The following is a 17,480-nucleotide window of genomic DNA, read 5'->3' on the forward strand; positions in this document are numbered from 1 at the left end:
CAAGGAGTCCCGAGGTACAGCATTAGCATCAAGGAGTCCATGAGGTACAGCGTTAGCATCAAGTCATCAAGGTAAGCGTTAGCATCAAGGCAGTCATCAAAGCGTTAGCATCAAGGCAGTCATCAGCGGGCATCAAAGTCCCGTACAGCATCAAGGGAGTCCATGAGGAGGTTAGCATCAGTCATCAGGTAAGCGTTAGCATCAGTCATCAGGGAGCGTTAGCATCCCGCAGCGTTAGTCAAGGGACAGCATTAGCATCAAGGGAGTCCATGAGGTACAGCGTTAGCATCAAGGGAGTCATCAAGGTAAAGCGTTAGCATCAAGGCAGTCATCAGGGTAAAGCGTTAGCATCAAGGGAGTCCATGAGGTACAGCGTTAGCATCAAGGGAGTCCCCGAGGTACAGCATTAGCATCAAGGGAGTCCATGAGGTACAGCGTTAGCATCAAGGGAGTCCCCGAGGTAAAGTGTTAGCATCAAGGGAGTCATCAGGGTACAGCATTAGCATCAAGGGAGTCCCAGAGGTAAAACGTTAGCATCAAGGCAGTCATCAGGGTAAAGCGTTAGCATCAAGGGAGTCCATGAGGTACAGCGTTAGCATCAAGGGAGTCCCCGAGGTACAGCATTAGCATCAAGCGAGTCCTCGAGGTACAGAATTAGCATCAAGGGAGTCCCAGAGGTAAAGCGTTAGCATCAAGGGAGTCCTCGAGGTACAGCGTTAGCATCAAGGGAGTCATCAGGGTACAGCATTAGCATCAAGGGAGTCATCAGGGTACAGCATTAGCATCAAGGGAGTCCCCCAAGGTAAAGCGTTAGCATCAAGGGAGTCCTCGAGGTACAGCGTTAGCATCAAGGGAGTCCCCCGAGGTACAGCGTTAGCATCAAGGGAGTCCAAGGTAGATTTAGATTTTTGATAGGCCAATGCTATTGAATGCTAATGGCTTTCAGTGTGATGAATTATGTGGGCGGCAGGTAGCCTAGCGGTTAGAGAGTTCGATCAGTAACCGAAAGGTCACTGGTTCGAATACTCGAGCCGTCAAGGTGAAAATCTGTCCATGTGCCCTTGAGCAAAGCACTTATAACCCTAATTTGCTACAGGGGCACTGTACTGCTATGACTGACCCTGTAAAACAACACATTACACTGCACCTATCCAGTCTATGTGACAAGAAAACTTCTCATTAAATTGTGAGCCTGAACGTGACATCACATACTGAGGATGCCAAGTCAAGTTCAGTTGACCCATTGTAAAGTCCCGCCCCAAGAGTTACTGTTGCAATCTGCTTTTTATAGTTGTTGTTGTTGTCACCCCCCACCAGAGGCGAGGAGATGACTTTGAGACGGTGTCTTTCTGGCTGGCCAACACCTGCCGGTTCCTGCACTGCCTAAAACAGTACAGTGGAGAGGAGGTAGGCTGGAGAGGAATCATCTCATGACAGTTAACGCTCAACTGATTTTTTCCAACTGCTTTAATCCACAGTTAGCAAGCACCCGCCGGTTGCTTAGCAACACAGTTACCAAGCACACGCCGTTTGCTTAGCAACACAGTTACCGAGCACACGCCGTTTGCTTTGAAACGTGGTTACTGAGCACACGCCGTTTGCTTAGCAACACAGTTACCGAGCACACGCCGTTTGCTTAGCAACACAGTTACCGAGCACACGCCGTTTGCTTAGCAACACAGTTACCAAGCACACACCGTTTGCTTAGCAACACAGTTACCAAGCACACGCCGTTTGCTTAGCAACACAGTTACCAAGCACACGCCGGTTGCTTAGCAACACAGTTACCAAGCACACCCCGCTTGCTTAGCAACACAGTTACCAAGCACACGCCGTTTGCTTAGCAACACAGTTACCAAGCACACGCTGGTTGCTTAGCAACACAGTTACCAAGCACACCCCGCTTGCTTAGCAACACAGTAACCAAGCACACGCCGTTTGCTTAGCAACACAGTTACCAAGCACACGCCGTTTGCTTAGCAACACAGTTACCAAGCACACGCCGTTTGCTTAGCAACACAGTTACCAAGCACACGCCGTTTGCTTAGCAACACAGTTACCAAGCACACGCTGGTTGCTTAGCAACACAGTTACCAAGCACACACCGTTTGCTTAGCAACACAGTTACCAAGCACACACCGTTTGCTTAGCAAGTACAGCTTCCTGCTGAGTTGGCTCCAACCCCACACCCTCTACCTCCTGATGCGTCCTAACTACTCCGTAAATGGAGACACTTCAAGTTGTGGAATGAGTTTCACAGATGCCCATCCTCTATACACACACACACACACACACACACACACACACACACACACACACACACACACACACACACACACACACACACACACACACACACACACACACACACACACACACACACACACACACACACACACACACACACACACACACACACACACACACACACACACACACACACACACACACACACACACACACACACACACACACACACACACACACACAGAGAGAGAGAGAGTAGTGCTAGGTTCTGAGATTAGGATGGGACACACAAACCCCTTGTGTTGACTGTTTTTTACAACCTTATCTGTAGCTGCGGCTTGACTTCCTGTTTCTAACCCTGTCCTGTAGGCGTTTGTAAAGAACAACACCCCGCGTCAGAATGAGCACTGCTTGTGTAACTTTGACCTGTCAGAGTACCGTCAGGTCCTCAGCGATCTGGTCATTCAGAACTACCAGCAGCTGGTCAGATGCATGGAGGAGGCCCTGCAGCCCATGATAGGTGAGGAGACATTTAGCAGACGCTCTTATGCAGAGCCACTTACATTCAGTCTATTCAAAAAGTAAAGCAAATTAAACACATAATATGATGGGAGTATGATGATCATGATAATATGCAAGTAAATGCTAGTGAGAATGAGCAATGCTAGTGAGTGAGCAATGCTAGTGAGTGAGCAATGCTAATGAGGATGAGCAATGCTAGTGAGAATGAGCAATGCTAGTGAGGATGAGCAATGCTAGTGGGAATGAGCAATGCTAGTGAGGGTGAGCAATGCTAGTGGGGGTGAGCAATGCTAGTGGGGGTGAGCAATGCTAGTGAGGGTGAGCAATGCTAGTGAGTGAGCAATGCTAGTGAGGATGAGCAATGCTAGTGAGGATGAGCAATGCTAGTGAGGATGAGCAATGCTAGTGAGAATGAGCAATGCTAGTGAGGGTGAGCAATGCTAGTGGGGGTGAGCAATGCTAGTGAGGGTGAGCAATGCTAGTGAGAATGAGCAATGCTAGTGAGGGTGAGCAATGCTAGTGAGGGTGAGCAATGCTAGTGAGGGTGAGCAATGCTAGTGAGGGTGAGCAATGCTAGTGAGGGTGAGCAATGCTAGTGAGGGTGAGCAATGCTAGTGGGAATGAGCAATGCTAGTGAGTGAGCAATGCTAGTGGGAATGAGCAATGCTAGTGGGAATGAGCAATGCTAGTGAGTGAGCAATGCTAGTGAGTGAGCAATGCTAGTGGGAATGAGCAATGCTAGTTGGAATGAGCAATGCTAGTGAGTGAGCAATGCTAGTGAGGATGAGCAATGCTATTGAGGATGAGCAATGCTAGTGAGGGTGAGCAATGCTAGTGAGGGTGAGCAATGCTAGTGAGGGTGAGCAATGCTAGTGAGGGTGAGCAATGCTAGTGAGGGTGAGCAATGCTAGTGGGGGTGAGCAATGCTAGTGGGAATGAGCAATGCTAGTGGGAATGAGCAATGCTAGTGGGAATGAGCAATGCTAGTGAGGGTGAAGGATAAACAAGTACAGTAGTGATACTCCTGAAATAACCATCCAGGGAAGAGTAGCACTACTCACACAGTCCAAATGAGAAACGACAACAAAACAACTTAACCAACAAGTGACATTTTATTGTCCAACAATATCCCAGTTCCGGGTATGCTGGAGCATGAGAACTTCCAGGGAGTTCTGGGGTCTAAACCCACGGGCCTACGAAAGAGGACATCCAGTTGCCCCGGAGAGGCTGTTTACACGGTGGACAGCATCCTACAGCAACTCAGTCTCTTCCACGCTACCCTGATTCAGCATGACGTCGACCCCGAGCTCATCAAACAGGTGTGTGTGTTGAGGAGTAAACTCTTGAGACAAATCTAGATGTGGTGTTCCATAGGCATGGATTCTTGAACCACTGTTCTTTCTAGTTGATATGTTATCTCCCAGGGGGGGAGGCAGCAGTTCTAGTTGATATGTTATCTCCCAGGGGGGAGGCAGCAGTTCTAATTGATATGCTGTATGCTATATGTTATCTCCCAGAGGGGGAGGCAGCAGTTCTAGTTGATATGTTATCTCCCAGGGGGGGAGGCAGCAGTTCTAATTGATATGCTGTATGCTATATGTTATCTCCCAGAGGGGGAGGCAGCAGTTCTAGTTGATGTGTTATCTCCCAGGGGGGAGGCAGCAGTTCTAGTTGATATGTTATCTCCCAGGGGGGCAGCAATTCTAGTTGATATGTTATCTCCCAGGGGGCAGCAATTCTAGTTGATATGTTATCTCCCAGGGGAGGCAGCAGTTCTCGTTGATATGTTATCTCCCAGGGGGAGGCAGCAGTTCTCGTTGATATGTTATCTCCCAGGGGGAGGCAGCAGTTCTAGTTGATATGTTATCTCCCAGGGGGGACAGCAGTTCTAGTTGATATGTTATCTCCCAGGGGGAGGCAGCAGTTCTAGTTGATATGTTATCTCCCAGGGGGAGGCAGCAGTTCTAATTGATATGTTATCTCCCAGGGGGGAGGCAGCAGTTCTAGTTGATACGTTATCTCCCAGGGGGGGAGGCAGCAGTTCTAATTGATATGCTGTATGCTATATGTTATCTCCCAGAGGGGGAGGCAGCAGTTCTAGTTGATATGTTATCTCCCAGGGGGGGGCAGCAGTTCTCGTTGATATGTTATCTCCCAGGGGGGAGGCAGCAGTTCTAGTTGATATGTTATCTCCCAGAGGGGGAGGCAGCAGTTCTAGTTGATATGTTATCCCCCAGGGGGGGAGGCAGCAGTTCTAGTTGATATGTTATCCCCCAGAGGGGGAGGCAGCAGTTCTAGTTGATATGTTATCTCCCAGGGGGAGGCAGCAGTTCTAATTGATATGCTGTATGCTATATGTTATCTCCCAGGGGGGGCAGCAGTTCTAGTTGATATGTTATCTCCCAGGGGGCAGCAATTCTAGTTGATATGTTATCTCCCAGGGGGGAGGCAGCAGTTCTAGTTGATATGTTATCTCCCAGGGGGAGGCAGCAGTTCTAGTTGATATGTTATCTGCCAGGGGGAGGCAGCAGTTCTAGTTGATATGTTATCTCCCAGGGGGAGGCAGCAGTTCTCATTGATATGTTATCTCCCAGGGGGAGGCAGCAGTTCTAGTTGATATGTTATCTCCCAGGGGGGCAGCAGTTCTAGTTGATATGTTATCTCCCAGGGGGAGGCAGCAGTTCTAATTGATATGCTGTATGCTATATGTTATCTCCCAGAGGGGGAGGCAGCAGTTCTAGTTGATATGTTATCTCCCAGGGGGAGGCAGCAGTTCTAGTTGATATGTTATCTCCCAGGGGGCAGCAGTTCTAGTTGATATGTTATCTCCCAGGGGGGAGGCAGCAGTTCTAATTGATATGCTGTATGCTATATGTTATCTCCCAGAGGGGGAGGCAGCAGTTCTAGTTGATATGTTATCTCCCAGGGGGGAGGCAGCAGTTCTAGTTGATATGTTATCTCCCAGAGGGGGAGGCAGCAGTTCTAGTTGATATGTTATCCCCCAGGGGGGGAGGCAGCAGTTCTAGTTGATATGTTATCCCCCAGGGGGGGAGGCAGCAGTTCTAATTGATATGCTGTATGCTATATGTTATCTCCCAGGGGGGGAGGCAGCAGTTCTAATTGATATGCTGTATGCTATATGTTATCTCCCAGGGGGGGGCAGCAGTTCTAGTTGATATGTTATCTCCCAGGGGGGCAGCAATTCTAGTTGATATGTTATCTCCCAGGGGGAGGCAGCAGTTCTCGTTGATATGTTATCTCCCAGGGGAGGCAGCAGTTCTAATTGATATGCTGTATGCTATATGTTATCTCCCAGAGGGGGAGGCAGCAGTTCTAGTTGATATGTTATCTCCCAGGGGGGAGGCAGCAGTTCTAGTTGATATGTTATCTCCCAGGGGGAGGCAGCAGTTCTAGTTGATATGTTATCTCCCAGAGGGGGAGGCAGCAGTTCTAGTTGATATGTTATCTCCCAGGGGAGGCAGCAGTTCTCGTTGATATGTTATCTCCCAGGGGGAGGCAGCAGTTCTAGTTTATATGTTATCTCCCAGGGGGGCAGCAGTTCTAGTTGATATGTTATCTCCCAGGGGGAGGCAGCAGTTCTAGTTGATATGTTATCTCCCAGGGGAGGCAGCAGTTCTAATTGATATGCTGTATGCTATATGTTATCTCCCAGAGGGGAGGCAGCAGTTCTAGTTGATACGTTATCTCCCAGGGGGAGGCAGCAGTTCTAATTGATATGCTGTATGCTATATGTTATCTCCCAGGGGGGCGGCAGTTCTAGTTGATATGTTATCTCCCAGGGGGGCAGCAATTCTAGTTGATATGTTATCTCCCAGGGGAGGCAGCAGTTCTAGTTGATATGTTATCTCCCAGGGGGGCAGCAGTTCTAGTTGATATGTTATCTCCCAGGGGAGGCAGCAGTTCTAGTTGATATGTTATCTCCCAGGGGAGGCAGCAGTTCTAATTGATATGTTATCTCCCAGGGGGGAGGCAGCAGTTCTAGTTGATATGTTATCTCCCAGGGGGGCAGCAGTTCTAGTTGATATGTTATCTCCCAGGGGGAGGCAGCAGTTCTAGTTGATATGTTATCTCCCAGAGGGGGAGGCAGCAGTTCTAGTTGATACGTTAACTCCCAGGGGGGGAGGCAGCAGTTCTAATTGATATGCTGTATGCTATATGTTATCTCCCAGAGGGGGAGGCAGCAGTTCTAGTTGATATGTTATCCCCCAGGGGGGAGGCAGCAGTTCTAGTTGATATGTTATCTCCCAGGGGGGGAGGCAGCAGTTCTAGTTGATATGTTATCTCCCAGGGGGGAGGCAGCAGTTCTAGTTGATATGTTATCTCCCAGGGGGGAGGCAGCAGTTCTAGTTGATATGTTATCTCCCAGGGGGGAGGCAGCAGTTCTAGTTGATATGTTATCTCCCAGGGGGCAGCAGTTCTAGTTGATATGTTATCTCCCAGGGGGGAGGCAGCAGTTCTAGTTGATATGTTATCTCCCAGGGGGGCAGCAGTTCTAGTTGATATGTTATCTCCCAGGGGAGGCAGCAGTTCTAGTTGATATGTTATCTCCCAGGGGGCAGCAGTTCTAGTTGATATGTTATCTCCCAGGGGGGCAGCAGTTCTAGTTGATATGTTATCTCCCAGGGGGAGGCAGCAGTTCTAGTTGATATGTTATCTCCCAGGGGAGGCAGCAGTTCTAATTGATATGCTGTATGCTATATGTTATCTCCCAGGGGGCAGCAGTTCTAGTTGATATGTTATCTCCCAGGGGGGCAGCAGTTCTAGTTGATATGTTATCTCCCAGGGGAGGCAGCAGTTCTAGTTGATATGTTATCTCCCAGGGGGCAGCAGTTCTAGTTGATATGTTATCTCCCAGGGGAGGCAGCAGTTCTAGTTGATATGTTATCTCCCAGGGGAGGCAGCAGTTCTAGTTGATATGTTATCTCCCAGGGGAGGCAGCAGTTCTAGTTGATACGTTAACTCCCAGGGGGAGGCAGCAGTTCTAATTGATATGCTGTATGCTATATGTTATCTCCCAGAGGGGAGGCAGCAGTTCTAGTTGATATGTACTCTCCCAGGGGCAGCAGTTCTAGTTGATATGTTATCTCCCAGGGGAGGCAGCAGTTCTAGTTGATATGTTATCTCCCAGGGGGAGGCAGCAGTTCTAGTTGATATGTTATCTCCCAGGGGAGGCAGCAGTTCTAGTTGATATGTTATCTCCCAGGGGGAGGCAGCAGTTCTAATTGATATGCTGTATGCTATATGTTATCTCCCAGGGGGCAGCAGTTCTAGTTGATATGTTATCTCCCAGGGGGGCAGCAGTTCTAGTTGATATGTTATCTCCCAGGGGGAGGCAGCAGTTCTAGTTGATATGTTATCTCCCAGGGGAGGGCAGCAGTTCTAGTTGATATGTTATCTCCCAGGGGGGAGGCAGCAGTTCTAGTTGATATGTTATCTCCCAGGGGGGCAGCAGTTCTAGTTGATATGTTATCTCCCAGGGGGAAGCAGTTCTAGTTGATATGTTATCTCCCAGGGGCAGTTCTAGTTTATATGTTATCTCCCAGGGGGCAGCAGTTCTAGTTGATATGTTATCTCCCAGGGGAGGCAGCAGTTCTAGTTGATATGTTATCTCCCAGGGGGAGGCAGCAGTTCTAGTTGATATGTTATCTCCCAGGGGGAGGCAGCAGTTCTAGTTGATATGTTATCTCCCAGGGGGGGCAGCAGTTCTAGTTGATATGTTATCTCCCAGGGGGAGGCAGCAGTTCTAGTTGATATGTTATCTCCCAGGGGGAGGCAGCAGTTCTAATTGATATGCTGTATGCTATATGTTATCTCCCAGGGGGGCAGCAGTTCTAGTTGATATGTTATCTCCCAGGGGGAGGCAGCAGTTCTAGTTGATATGTTATCTCCCTGGGGCAGTTCTAGTTTATATGTTATCTCCCAGGGGGGCAGCAGTTCTAGTTGATATGTTATCTCCCAGGGGAGGCAGCAGTTCTAGTTGATATGTTATCTCCCAGGGGAGGCAGCAGTTCTAGTTGATATGTTATCTCCCAGGGGGAGGCAGCAGTTCTAGTTGATATGTTATCTCCCAGGGGGGCAGCAGTTCTAGTTGATATGTTATCTCCCAGGGGGAGGCAGCAGTTCTAGTTGATATGTTATCTCCCAGGGGGAGGCAGCAGTTCTAATTGATATGCTGTATGCTATATGTTATCTCCCAGGGGGCAGCAGTTCTAGTTGATATGTTATCTCCCAGGGGGGCAGCAGTTCTAGTTGATATGTTATCTCCCAGGGGGAGGCAGCAGTTCTAGTTGATATGTTATCTCCCAGGGGGGCAGCAGTTCTAGTTGATATGTTATCTCCCAGGGGGAAGCAGTTTTAGTTGATATGTTATCTCCCAGGGGGCAGCAGTTCTAGTTGATATGTTATCTCCCGGGGGAGGCAGCAGTTCTAGTTGATATGTTATCTCCCAGGGGGCAGCAGTTCTAGTTGATATGTTATCTCCCAGGGGGAAGCAGTTTTAGTTGATATGTTATCTCCCAGGGGGGGGCAGCAGTTCTAGTTGATATGTTATCTCCCAGGGGGAGGCAGCAGTTCTAGTTGATATGTTATCTCCCAGGGGCAGTTCTAGTTTATATGTTATCTCCCAGGGGGCAGCAGTTCTAGTTGATATGTTATCTCCCAGGGGGAGGCAGCAGTTCTAGTTGATATGTTATCTCCCAGGGGGGAGGCAGCAGTTCTAGTTGATATGTTATCTCCCAGGGGAGGCAGCAGTTCTAGTTGATATGTTATCTCCCAGGGGGCAGCAGTTCTAGTTGATATGTTATCTCCCAGGGGAGGCAGCAGTTCTAGTTGATATGTTATCTCCCAGGGGAGGCAGCAGTTCTAATTGATATGCTGTATGCTATATGTTATCTCCCAGGGGGGGGGGCAGCAGTTCTAGTTGATATGTTATCTCCCAGGGGGGCAGCAGTTCTAGTTGATATGTTATCTCCCAGGGGGAGGCAGCAGTTCTAGTTGATATGTTATCTCCCAGGGGGGCAGCAGTTCTAGTTGATATGTTATCTCCCTGGGGCAGTTCTAGTTTATATGTTATCTCCCAGGGGGGGCAGCAGTTCTAGTTGATATGTTATCTCCCGGGGGGGCAGCAGTTCTAGTTGATATGTTATCTCCCGGGGGCAGCAGTTCTCGTTGATATGTTATCTCCCAGGGGCAGTTCTAGTTTATATGTTATCTCCCAGGGGGGGCAGCAGTTCTAGTTGATATGTTATCTCCCAGGGGGAGGCAGCAGTTCTAGTTGATATGTTATCTCCCAGGGGAGGCAGCAGTTCTAGTTGATATGTTATCTCCCAGGGGAGGCAGCAGTTCTAGTTGATATGTTATCTCCCAGGGGGAGGCAGCAGTTCTAGTTGATATGTTATCTCCCAGGGGAGGCAGCAGTTCTAGTTGATATGTTTTCTCCCAGAGGGGAGGCAGCAGTTCTAGTTGATATGTTATCTCCCAGGGGAGAAAGCAGTTCTAATTGATATGCTGTATGCTATATGTTATCTCCCAGAGGGGAGGCAGCAGTTCTAGTTGATATGTTATCTCCCAGGGGAGGCAGCAGTTCTAGTTGATATGTTATCTCCCAGGGGGAGAAAGCAGTTCTAGTTGATATGTTATCTCCCAGGGGGAGGCAGCAGTTCTAGTTGATATGTTATCTCCCAGGGGGGGCAGCAGTTCTAGTTGATATGTTATCTCCCAGGGGAGGCAGCAGTTCTAGTTGATATGTTATCTCCCAGGGGGGGAGGCAGCAGTTCTAATTGATATGTTATCTCCCAGGGGAGGCAGCAGTTCTAGTTGATATGTTATCTCCCAGGGGGCAGCAGTTCTAGTTGATATGTTATCTCCCAGGGGAGGCAGCAGTTCTAGTTGATATGTTATCTCCCAGAGGGAGGCAGCAGTTCTAGTTGATACGTTAACTCCCAGGGGGGGAGGCAGCAGTTCTAATTGATATGCTGTATGCTATATGTTATCTCCCAGAGGGGGAGGCAGCAGTTCTAGTTGATATGTTATCTCCCAGGGGGGGAGGCAGCAGTTCTAGTTGATATGTTATCTCCCAGGGGGGGAGGCAGCAGTTCTAGTTGATATGTTATCTCCCAGGGGAGGCAGCAGTTCTAGTTGATATGTTATCTCCCAGGGGAGGCAGCAGTTCTAGTTGATATGTTATCTCCCAGGGGGAGGCAGCAGTTCTAGTTGATATGTTATCTCCCAGGGGGGCAGCAGTTCTAGTTGATATGTTATCTCCCAGGGGAGGCAGCAGTTCTAGTTGATATGTTATCTCCCAGGGGGGGGCAGCAGTTCTAGTTGATATGTTATCTCCCAGGGGGAGGCAGCAGTTCTAATTGATATGCTGTATGCTATATGTTATCTCCCAGGGGGGGCAGCAGTTCTAGTTGATATGTTATCTCCCAGGGGAGGCAGCAGTTCTAGTTGATATGTTATCTCCCAGGGGGGCAGCAGTTCTAGTTGATATGTTATCTCCCAGGGGGAGGCAGCAGTTCTAGTTGATATGTTATCTCCCAGGGGGCAGCAGTTCTAGTTGATATGTTATCTCCCAGGGGGGCAGCAGTTCTAGTTGATATGTTATCTCCCAGGGGGAGGCAGCAGTTCTAGTTGATATGTTATCTCCCAGGGGGAGGCAGCAGTTCTAATTGATATGCTGTATGCTATATGTTATCTCCCAGGGGGCAGCAGTTCTAGTTGATATGTTATCTCCCAGGGGGGCAGCAGTTCTAGTTGATATGTTATCTCCCAGGGGGAGGCAGCAGTTCTAGTTGATATGTTATCTCCCAGGGGGGCAGCAGTTCTAGTTGATATGTTATCTCCCAGGGGAGGCAGCAGTTCTAGTTGATATGTTATCTCCCAGGGGGAGGCAGCAGTTCTAGTTGATATGTTATCTCCCAGGGGAGGCAGCAGTTCTAGTTGATACGTTAACTCCCAGGGGGAGGCAGCAGTTCTAATTGATATGCTGTATGCTATATGTTATCTCCCAGAGGGGAGGCAGCAGTTCTAGTTGATATGTACTCTCCCAGGGGGGCAGCAGTTCTAGTTGATATGTTATCTCCCAGGGGGAGGCAGCAGTTCTAGTTGATATGTTATCTCCCAGGGGAGGCAGCAGTTCTAGTTGATATGTTATCTCCCAGGGGAGGCAGCAGTTCTAGTTGATATGTTATCTCCCAGGGGGAGGCAGCAGTTCTAATTGATATGCTGTATGCTATATGTTATCTCCCAGGGGGGCAGCAGTTCTAGTTGATATGTTATCTCCCAGGGGGCAGCAGTTCTAGTTGATATGTTATCTCCCAGGGGGGAGGCAGCAGTTCTAGTTGATATGTTATCTCCCAGGGGAGGGCAGCAGTTCTAGTTGATATGTTATCTCCCAGGGGGAGGCAGCAGTTCTAGTTGATATGTTATCTCCCAGGGGGGGCAGCAGTTCTAGTTGATATGTTATCTCCCAGGGGGAAGCAGTTCTAGTTGATATGTTATCTCCCAGGGGCAGTTCTAGTTTATATGTTATCTCCCAGGGGGCAGCAGTTCTAGTTGATATGTTATCTCCCAGGGGGAGGCAGCAGTTCTAGTTGATATGTTATCTCCCAGGGGGAGGCAGCAGTTCTAGTTGATATGTTATCTCCCAGGGGAGGCAGCAGTTCTAGTTGATATGTTATCTCCCAGGGGGGCAGCAGTTCTAGTTGATATGTTATCTCCCAGGGGGAGGCAGCAGTTCTAGTTGATATGTTATCTCCCAGGGGGAGGCAGCAGTTCTAATTGATATGCTGTATGCTATATGTTATCTCCCAGGGGGCAGCAGTTCTAGTTGATATGTTATCTCCCAGGGGGAGGCAGCAGTTCTAGTTGATATGTTATCTCCCTGGGGCAGTTCTAGTTTATATGTTATCTCCCAGGGGGGCAGCAGTTCTAGTTGATATGTTATCTCCCAGGGGGAGGCAGCAGTTCTAGTTGATATGTTATCTCCCAGGGGAGGCAGCAGTTCTAGTTGATATGTTATCTCCCAGGGGGAGGCAGCAGTTCTAGTTGATATGTTATCTCCCAGGGGGGCAGCAGTTCTAGTTGATATGTTATCTCCCAGGGGGAGGCAGCAGTTCTAGTTGATATGTTATCTCCCAGGGGAGGCAGCAGTTCTAATTGATATGCTGTATGCTATATGTTATCTCCCAGGGGGGCAGCAGTTCTAGTTGATATGTTATCTCCCAGGGGGGCAGCAGTTCTAGTTGATATGTTATCTCCCAGGGGAGGCAGCAGTTCTAGTTGATATGTTATCTCCCAGGGGGGCAGCAGTTCTAGTTGATATGTTATCTCCCAGGGGGGAAGCAGTTTTAGTTGATATGTTATCTCCCAGGGGGGCAGCAGTTCTAGTTGATATGTTATCTCCCGGGGGGAGGCAGCAGTTCTAGTTGATATGTTATCTCCCAGGGGGCAGCAGTTCTAGTTGATATGTTATCTCCCAGGGGGAAGCAGTTTTAGTTGATATGTTATCTCCCAGGGGGGCAGCAGTTCTAGTTGATATGTTATCTCCCAGGGGGGAGGCAGCAGTTCTAGTTGATATGTTATCTCCCAGGGGCAGTTCTAGTTTATATGTTATCTCCCAGGGGGGCAGCAGTTCTAGTTGATATGTTATCTCCCAGGGGGGAGGCAGCAGTTCTAGTTGATATGTTATCTCCCAGGGGGGAGGCAGCAGTTCTAGTTGATATGTTATCTCCCAGGGGAGGCAGCAGTTCTAGTTGATATGTTATCTCCCAGGGGGGCAGCAGTTCTAGTTGATATGTTATCTCCCAGGGGAGGCAGCAGTTCTAGTTGATATGTTATCTCCCAGGGGAGGCAGCAGTTCTAATTGATATGCTGTATGCTATATGTTATCTCCCAGGGGGGCAGCAGTTCTAGTTGATATGTTATCTCCCAGGGGGGGCAGCAGTTCTAGTTGATATGTTATCTCCCAGGGGGAGGCAGCAGTTCTAGTTGATATGTTATCTCCCAGGGGGGCAGCAGTTCTAGTTGATATGTTATCTCCCAGGGGGGAAGCAGTTTTAGTTGATATGTTATCTCCCAGGGGGGCAGCAGTTCTAGTTGATATGTTATCTCCCGGGGGGGCAGCAGTTCTAGTTGATATGTTATCTCCCAGGGGGGGGGGCAGCAGTTCTCGTTGATATGTTATCTCCCAGGGGCAGTTCTAGTTTATATGTTATCTCCCAGGGGGCAGCAGTTCTAGTTGATATGTTATCTCCCAGGGGGGAGGCAGCAGTTCTAGTTGATATGTTATCTCCCAGGGGGAGGCAGCAGTTCTAGTTGATATGTTATCTCCCAGGGGAGGCAGCAGTTCTAGTTGATATGTTATCTCCCAGGGGAGGCAGCAGTTCTAGTTGATATGTTATCTCCCAGGGGGGGCAGCAGTTCTAGTTGATATGTTATCTCCCAGGGGGAAGCAGTTTTAGTTGATATGTTATCTCCCAGGGGGGGCAGCAGTTCTAGTTGATATGTTATCTCCCAGGGGGAGGCAGCAGTTCTAGTTGATATGTTATCTCCCAGGGGCAGTTCTAGTTTATATGTTATCTCCCAGGGGGGGCAGCAGTTCTAGTTGATATGTTATCTCCCAGGGGAGGCAGCAGTTCTAGTTGATATGTTATCTCCCAGGGGGAGGCAGCAGTTCTAGTTGATATGTTATCTCCCAGGGGGGAGGCAGCAGTTCTAGTTGATATGTTATCTCCCAGGGGGGGGCAGCAGTTCTAGTTGATATGTTATCTCCCAGGGGGAGGCAGCAGTTCTAGTTGATATGTTATCTCCCAGGGGAGGCAGCAGTTCTAGTTGATATGTTATCTCCTGGGGCAGTTCTAGTTTATATGTTATCTCCCAGGGGGGCAGCAGTTCTAGTTGATATGTTATCTCCCAGGGGAGGCAGCAGTTCTAGTTGATATGTTATCTCCCAGGGGGAGGCAGCAGTTCTAGTTGATATGTTATCTCCCAGGGGGAGGCAGCAGTTCTAGTTGATATGTTATCTCCCAGGGGGCAGCAGTTCTAGTTGATATGTTATCTCCCAGGGGGAGGCAGCAGTTCTAGTTGATATGTTATCTCCCAGGGGGGAGGCAGCAGTTCTAATTGATATGCTGTATGCTATATGTTATCTCCCAGGGGGGCAGCAGTTCTAGTTGATATGTTATCTCCCAGGGGGCAGCAGTTCTAGTTGATATGTTATCTCCCAGGGGGAGGCAGCAGTTCTAGTTGATATGTTATCTCCCAGGGGGCAGCAGTTCTAGTTGATATGTTATCTCCCAGGGGGAAGCAGTTTTAGTTGATATGTTATCTCCCAGGGGGCAGCAGTTCTAGTTGATATGTTATCTCCGGGGGAGGCAGCAGTTCTAGTTGATATGTTATCTCCCAGGGGGGCAGCAGTTCTAGTTGATATGTTATCTCCCAGGGGGAAGCAGTTTTAGTTGATATGTTATCTCCCAGGGGGGGCAGCAGTTCTAGTTGATATGTTATCTCCCAGGGGAGGCAGCAGTTCTAGTTGATATGTTATCTCCCAGGGGCAGTTCTAGTTTATATGTTATCTCCCAGGGGGGCAGCAGTTCTAGTTGATATGTTATCTCCCAGGGGGGAGGCAGCAGTTCTAGTTGATATGTTATCTCCCAGGGGAGGCAGCAGTTCTAGTTGATATGTTATCTCCCAGGGGAGGCAGCAGTTCTAGTTGATATGTTATCTCCCAGGGGGGCAGCAGTTCTAGTTGATATGTTATCTCCCAGGGGGAGGCAGCAGTTCTAGTTGATATGTTATCTCCCAGGGGGAGGCAGCAGTTCTAATTGATATGCTGTATGCTATATGTTATCTCCCAGGGGGGCAGCAGTTCTAGTTGATATGTTATCTCCCAGGGGGGGCAGCAGTTCTAGTTGATATGTTATCTCCCAGGGGGGAGGCAGCAGTTCTAGTTGATATGTTATCTCCCAGGGGGGGCAGCAGTTCTAGTTGATATGTTATCTCCCAGGGGGAAGCAGTTTTAGTTGATATGTTATCTCCCAGGGGGGCAGCAGTTCTAGTTGATATGTTATCTCCCGGGGGGGGGCAGCAGTTCTAGTTGATATGTTATCTCCCAGGGGGGCAGCAGTTCTCGTTGATATGTTATCTCCCAGGGGCAGTTCTAGTTTATATGTTATCTCCCAGGGGGCAGCAGTTCTAGTTGATATGTTATCTCCCAGGGGGAGGCAGCAGTTCTAGTTGATATGTTATCTCCCAGGGGAGGCAGCAGTTCTAGTTGATATGTTATCTCCCAGGGGGAGGCAGCAGTTCTAGTTGATATGTTATCTCCCAGGGGGAGGCAGCAGTTCTAGTTGATATGTTATCTCCCAGGGGGGCAGCAGTTCTAGTTGATATGTTATCTCCCAGGGGGGAAGCAGTTTTAGTTGATATGTTATCTCCCAGGGGGGCAGCAGTTCTAGTTGATATGTTATCTCCCAGGGGGAGGCAGCAGTTCTAGTTGATATGTTATCTCCCAGGGGCAGTTCTAGTTTATATGTTATCTCCCAGGGGGCAGCAGTTCTAGTTGATATGTTATCTCCCAGGGGAGGCAGCAGTTCTAGTTGATATGTTATCTCCCAGGGGGGAGGCAGCAGTTCTAGTTGATATGTTATCTCCCAGGGGGGAGGCAGCAGTTCTAGTTGATATGTTATCTCCCAGGGGGGCAGCAGTTCTAGTTGATATGTTATCTCCCAGGGGGAGGCAGCAGTTCTAGTTGATATGTTATCTCCCAGGGGGGAGGCAGCAGTTCTAATTGATATGCTGTATGCTATATGTTATCTCCCAGGGGGGGCAGCAGTTCTAGTTGATATGTTATCTCCCAGGGGGCAGCAGTTCTAGTTGATATGTTATCTCCCAGGGGGGAGGCAGCAGTTCTAGTTGATATGTTATCTCCCAGGGGGCAGCAGTTCTAGTTGATATGTTATCTCCCAGGGGGAAGCAGTTTTAGTTGATATGTTATCTCCCAGGGGGGGCAGCAGTTCTAGTTGATATGTTATCTCCCGGGGGGGCAGCAGTTCTAGTTGATATGTTATCTCCCAGGGGGCAGCAGTTCTCGTTGATATGTTATCTCCCAGGGGCAGTTCTAGTTTATATGTTATCTCCCAGGGGGGCAGCAGTTCTAGTTGATATGTTATCTCCCAGGGGAGGCAGCAGTTCTAGTTGATATGTTATCTCCCAGGGGGGGAGGCAGCAGTTCTAGTTGATATGTTATCTCCCAGGGGGGGAGGCAGCAGTTCTAGTTGATATGTTATCTCCCAGGGGGGGAGGCAGCAGTTCTAGTTGATATGTTATCTCCCAGGGGGGGAGGCAGCAGTTCTAGTTGATATGTTTTCTCCCAGAGGGGGAGGCAGCAGTTCTAGTTGATATGTTATCTCCCAGGGGGGAGAAAGCAGTTCTAATTGATATGCTGTATGCTATATGTTATCTCCCAGAGGGGGAGGCAGCAGTTCTAGTTGATATGTTATCTCCCAGGGGGAGGCAGCAGTTCTAGTTGATATGTTATCTCCCAGGGGGGAGAAAGCAGTTCTAATTGATATGCTGTATGCTATATGTTATCTCCCAGAGGGGGAGGCAGCAGTTCTAGTTGATATGTTATCTCCCAGGGGGAGGCAGCAGTTCTAGTTGATATGTTATCTCCCAGAGGGGGAGGCAGC

At 48.9% G+C, this 17,480-nt stretch overlaps 1 protein-coding gene across 1 annotated transcript in view; it reads left to right on the top strand.

Moving 5' to 3' along the window:
• Positions 1-269: 269 nt before the first annotated feature.
• Positions 270-17,480, top strand: part of LOC124029452 (unconventional myosin-Va-like) — a gene marked incomplete at its 3' end in the record, with an annotated part of 18,955 nt that continues 1,744 nt past the window's right edge. The window contains exons 1-4 of the mRNA XM_046341152.1: positions 270-305; positions 1,318-1,407; positions 2,617-2,767; positions 3,904-4,088. Of these exons, the coding sequence (XP_046197108.1) occupies positions 270-305; positions 1,318-1,407; positions 2,617-2,767; positions 3,904-4,088 (462 nt within the window). The remainder of the gene's footprint in view (positions 306-1,317; positions 1,408-2,616; positions 2,768-3,903; positions 4,089-17,480) is intronic.

The sequence above is a fragment of the Oncorhynchus gorbuscha genome, unplaced genomic scaffold (genome assembly GCF_021184085.1).
Source record: "Oncorhynchus gorbuscha isolate QuinsamMale2020 ecotype Even-year unplaced genomic scaffold, OgorEven_v1.0 Un_scaffold_6401, whole genome shotgun sequence".
Taxonomy (NCBI): Eukaryota; Metazoa; Chordata; class Actinopteri; order Salmoniformes; family Salmonidae; genus Oncorhynchus; species Oncorhynchus gorbuscha.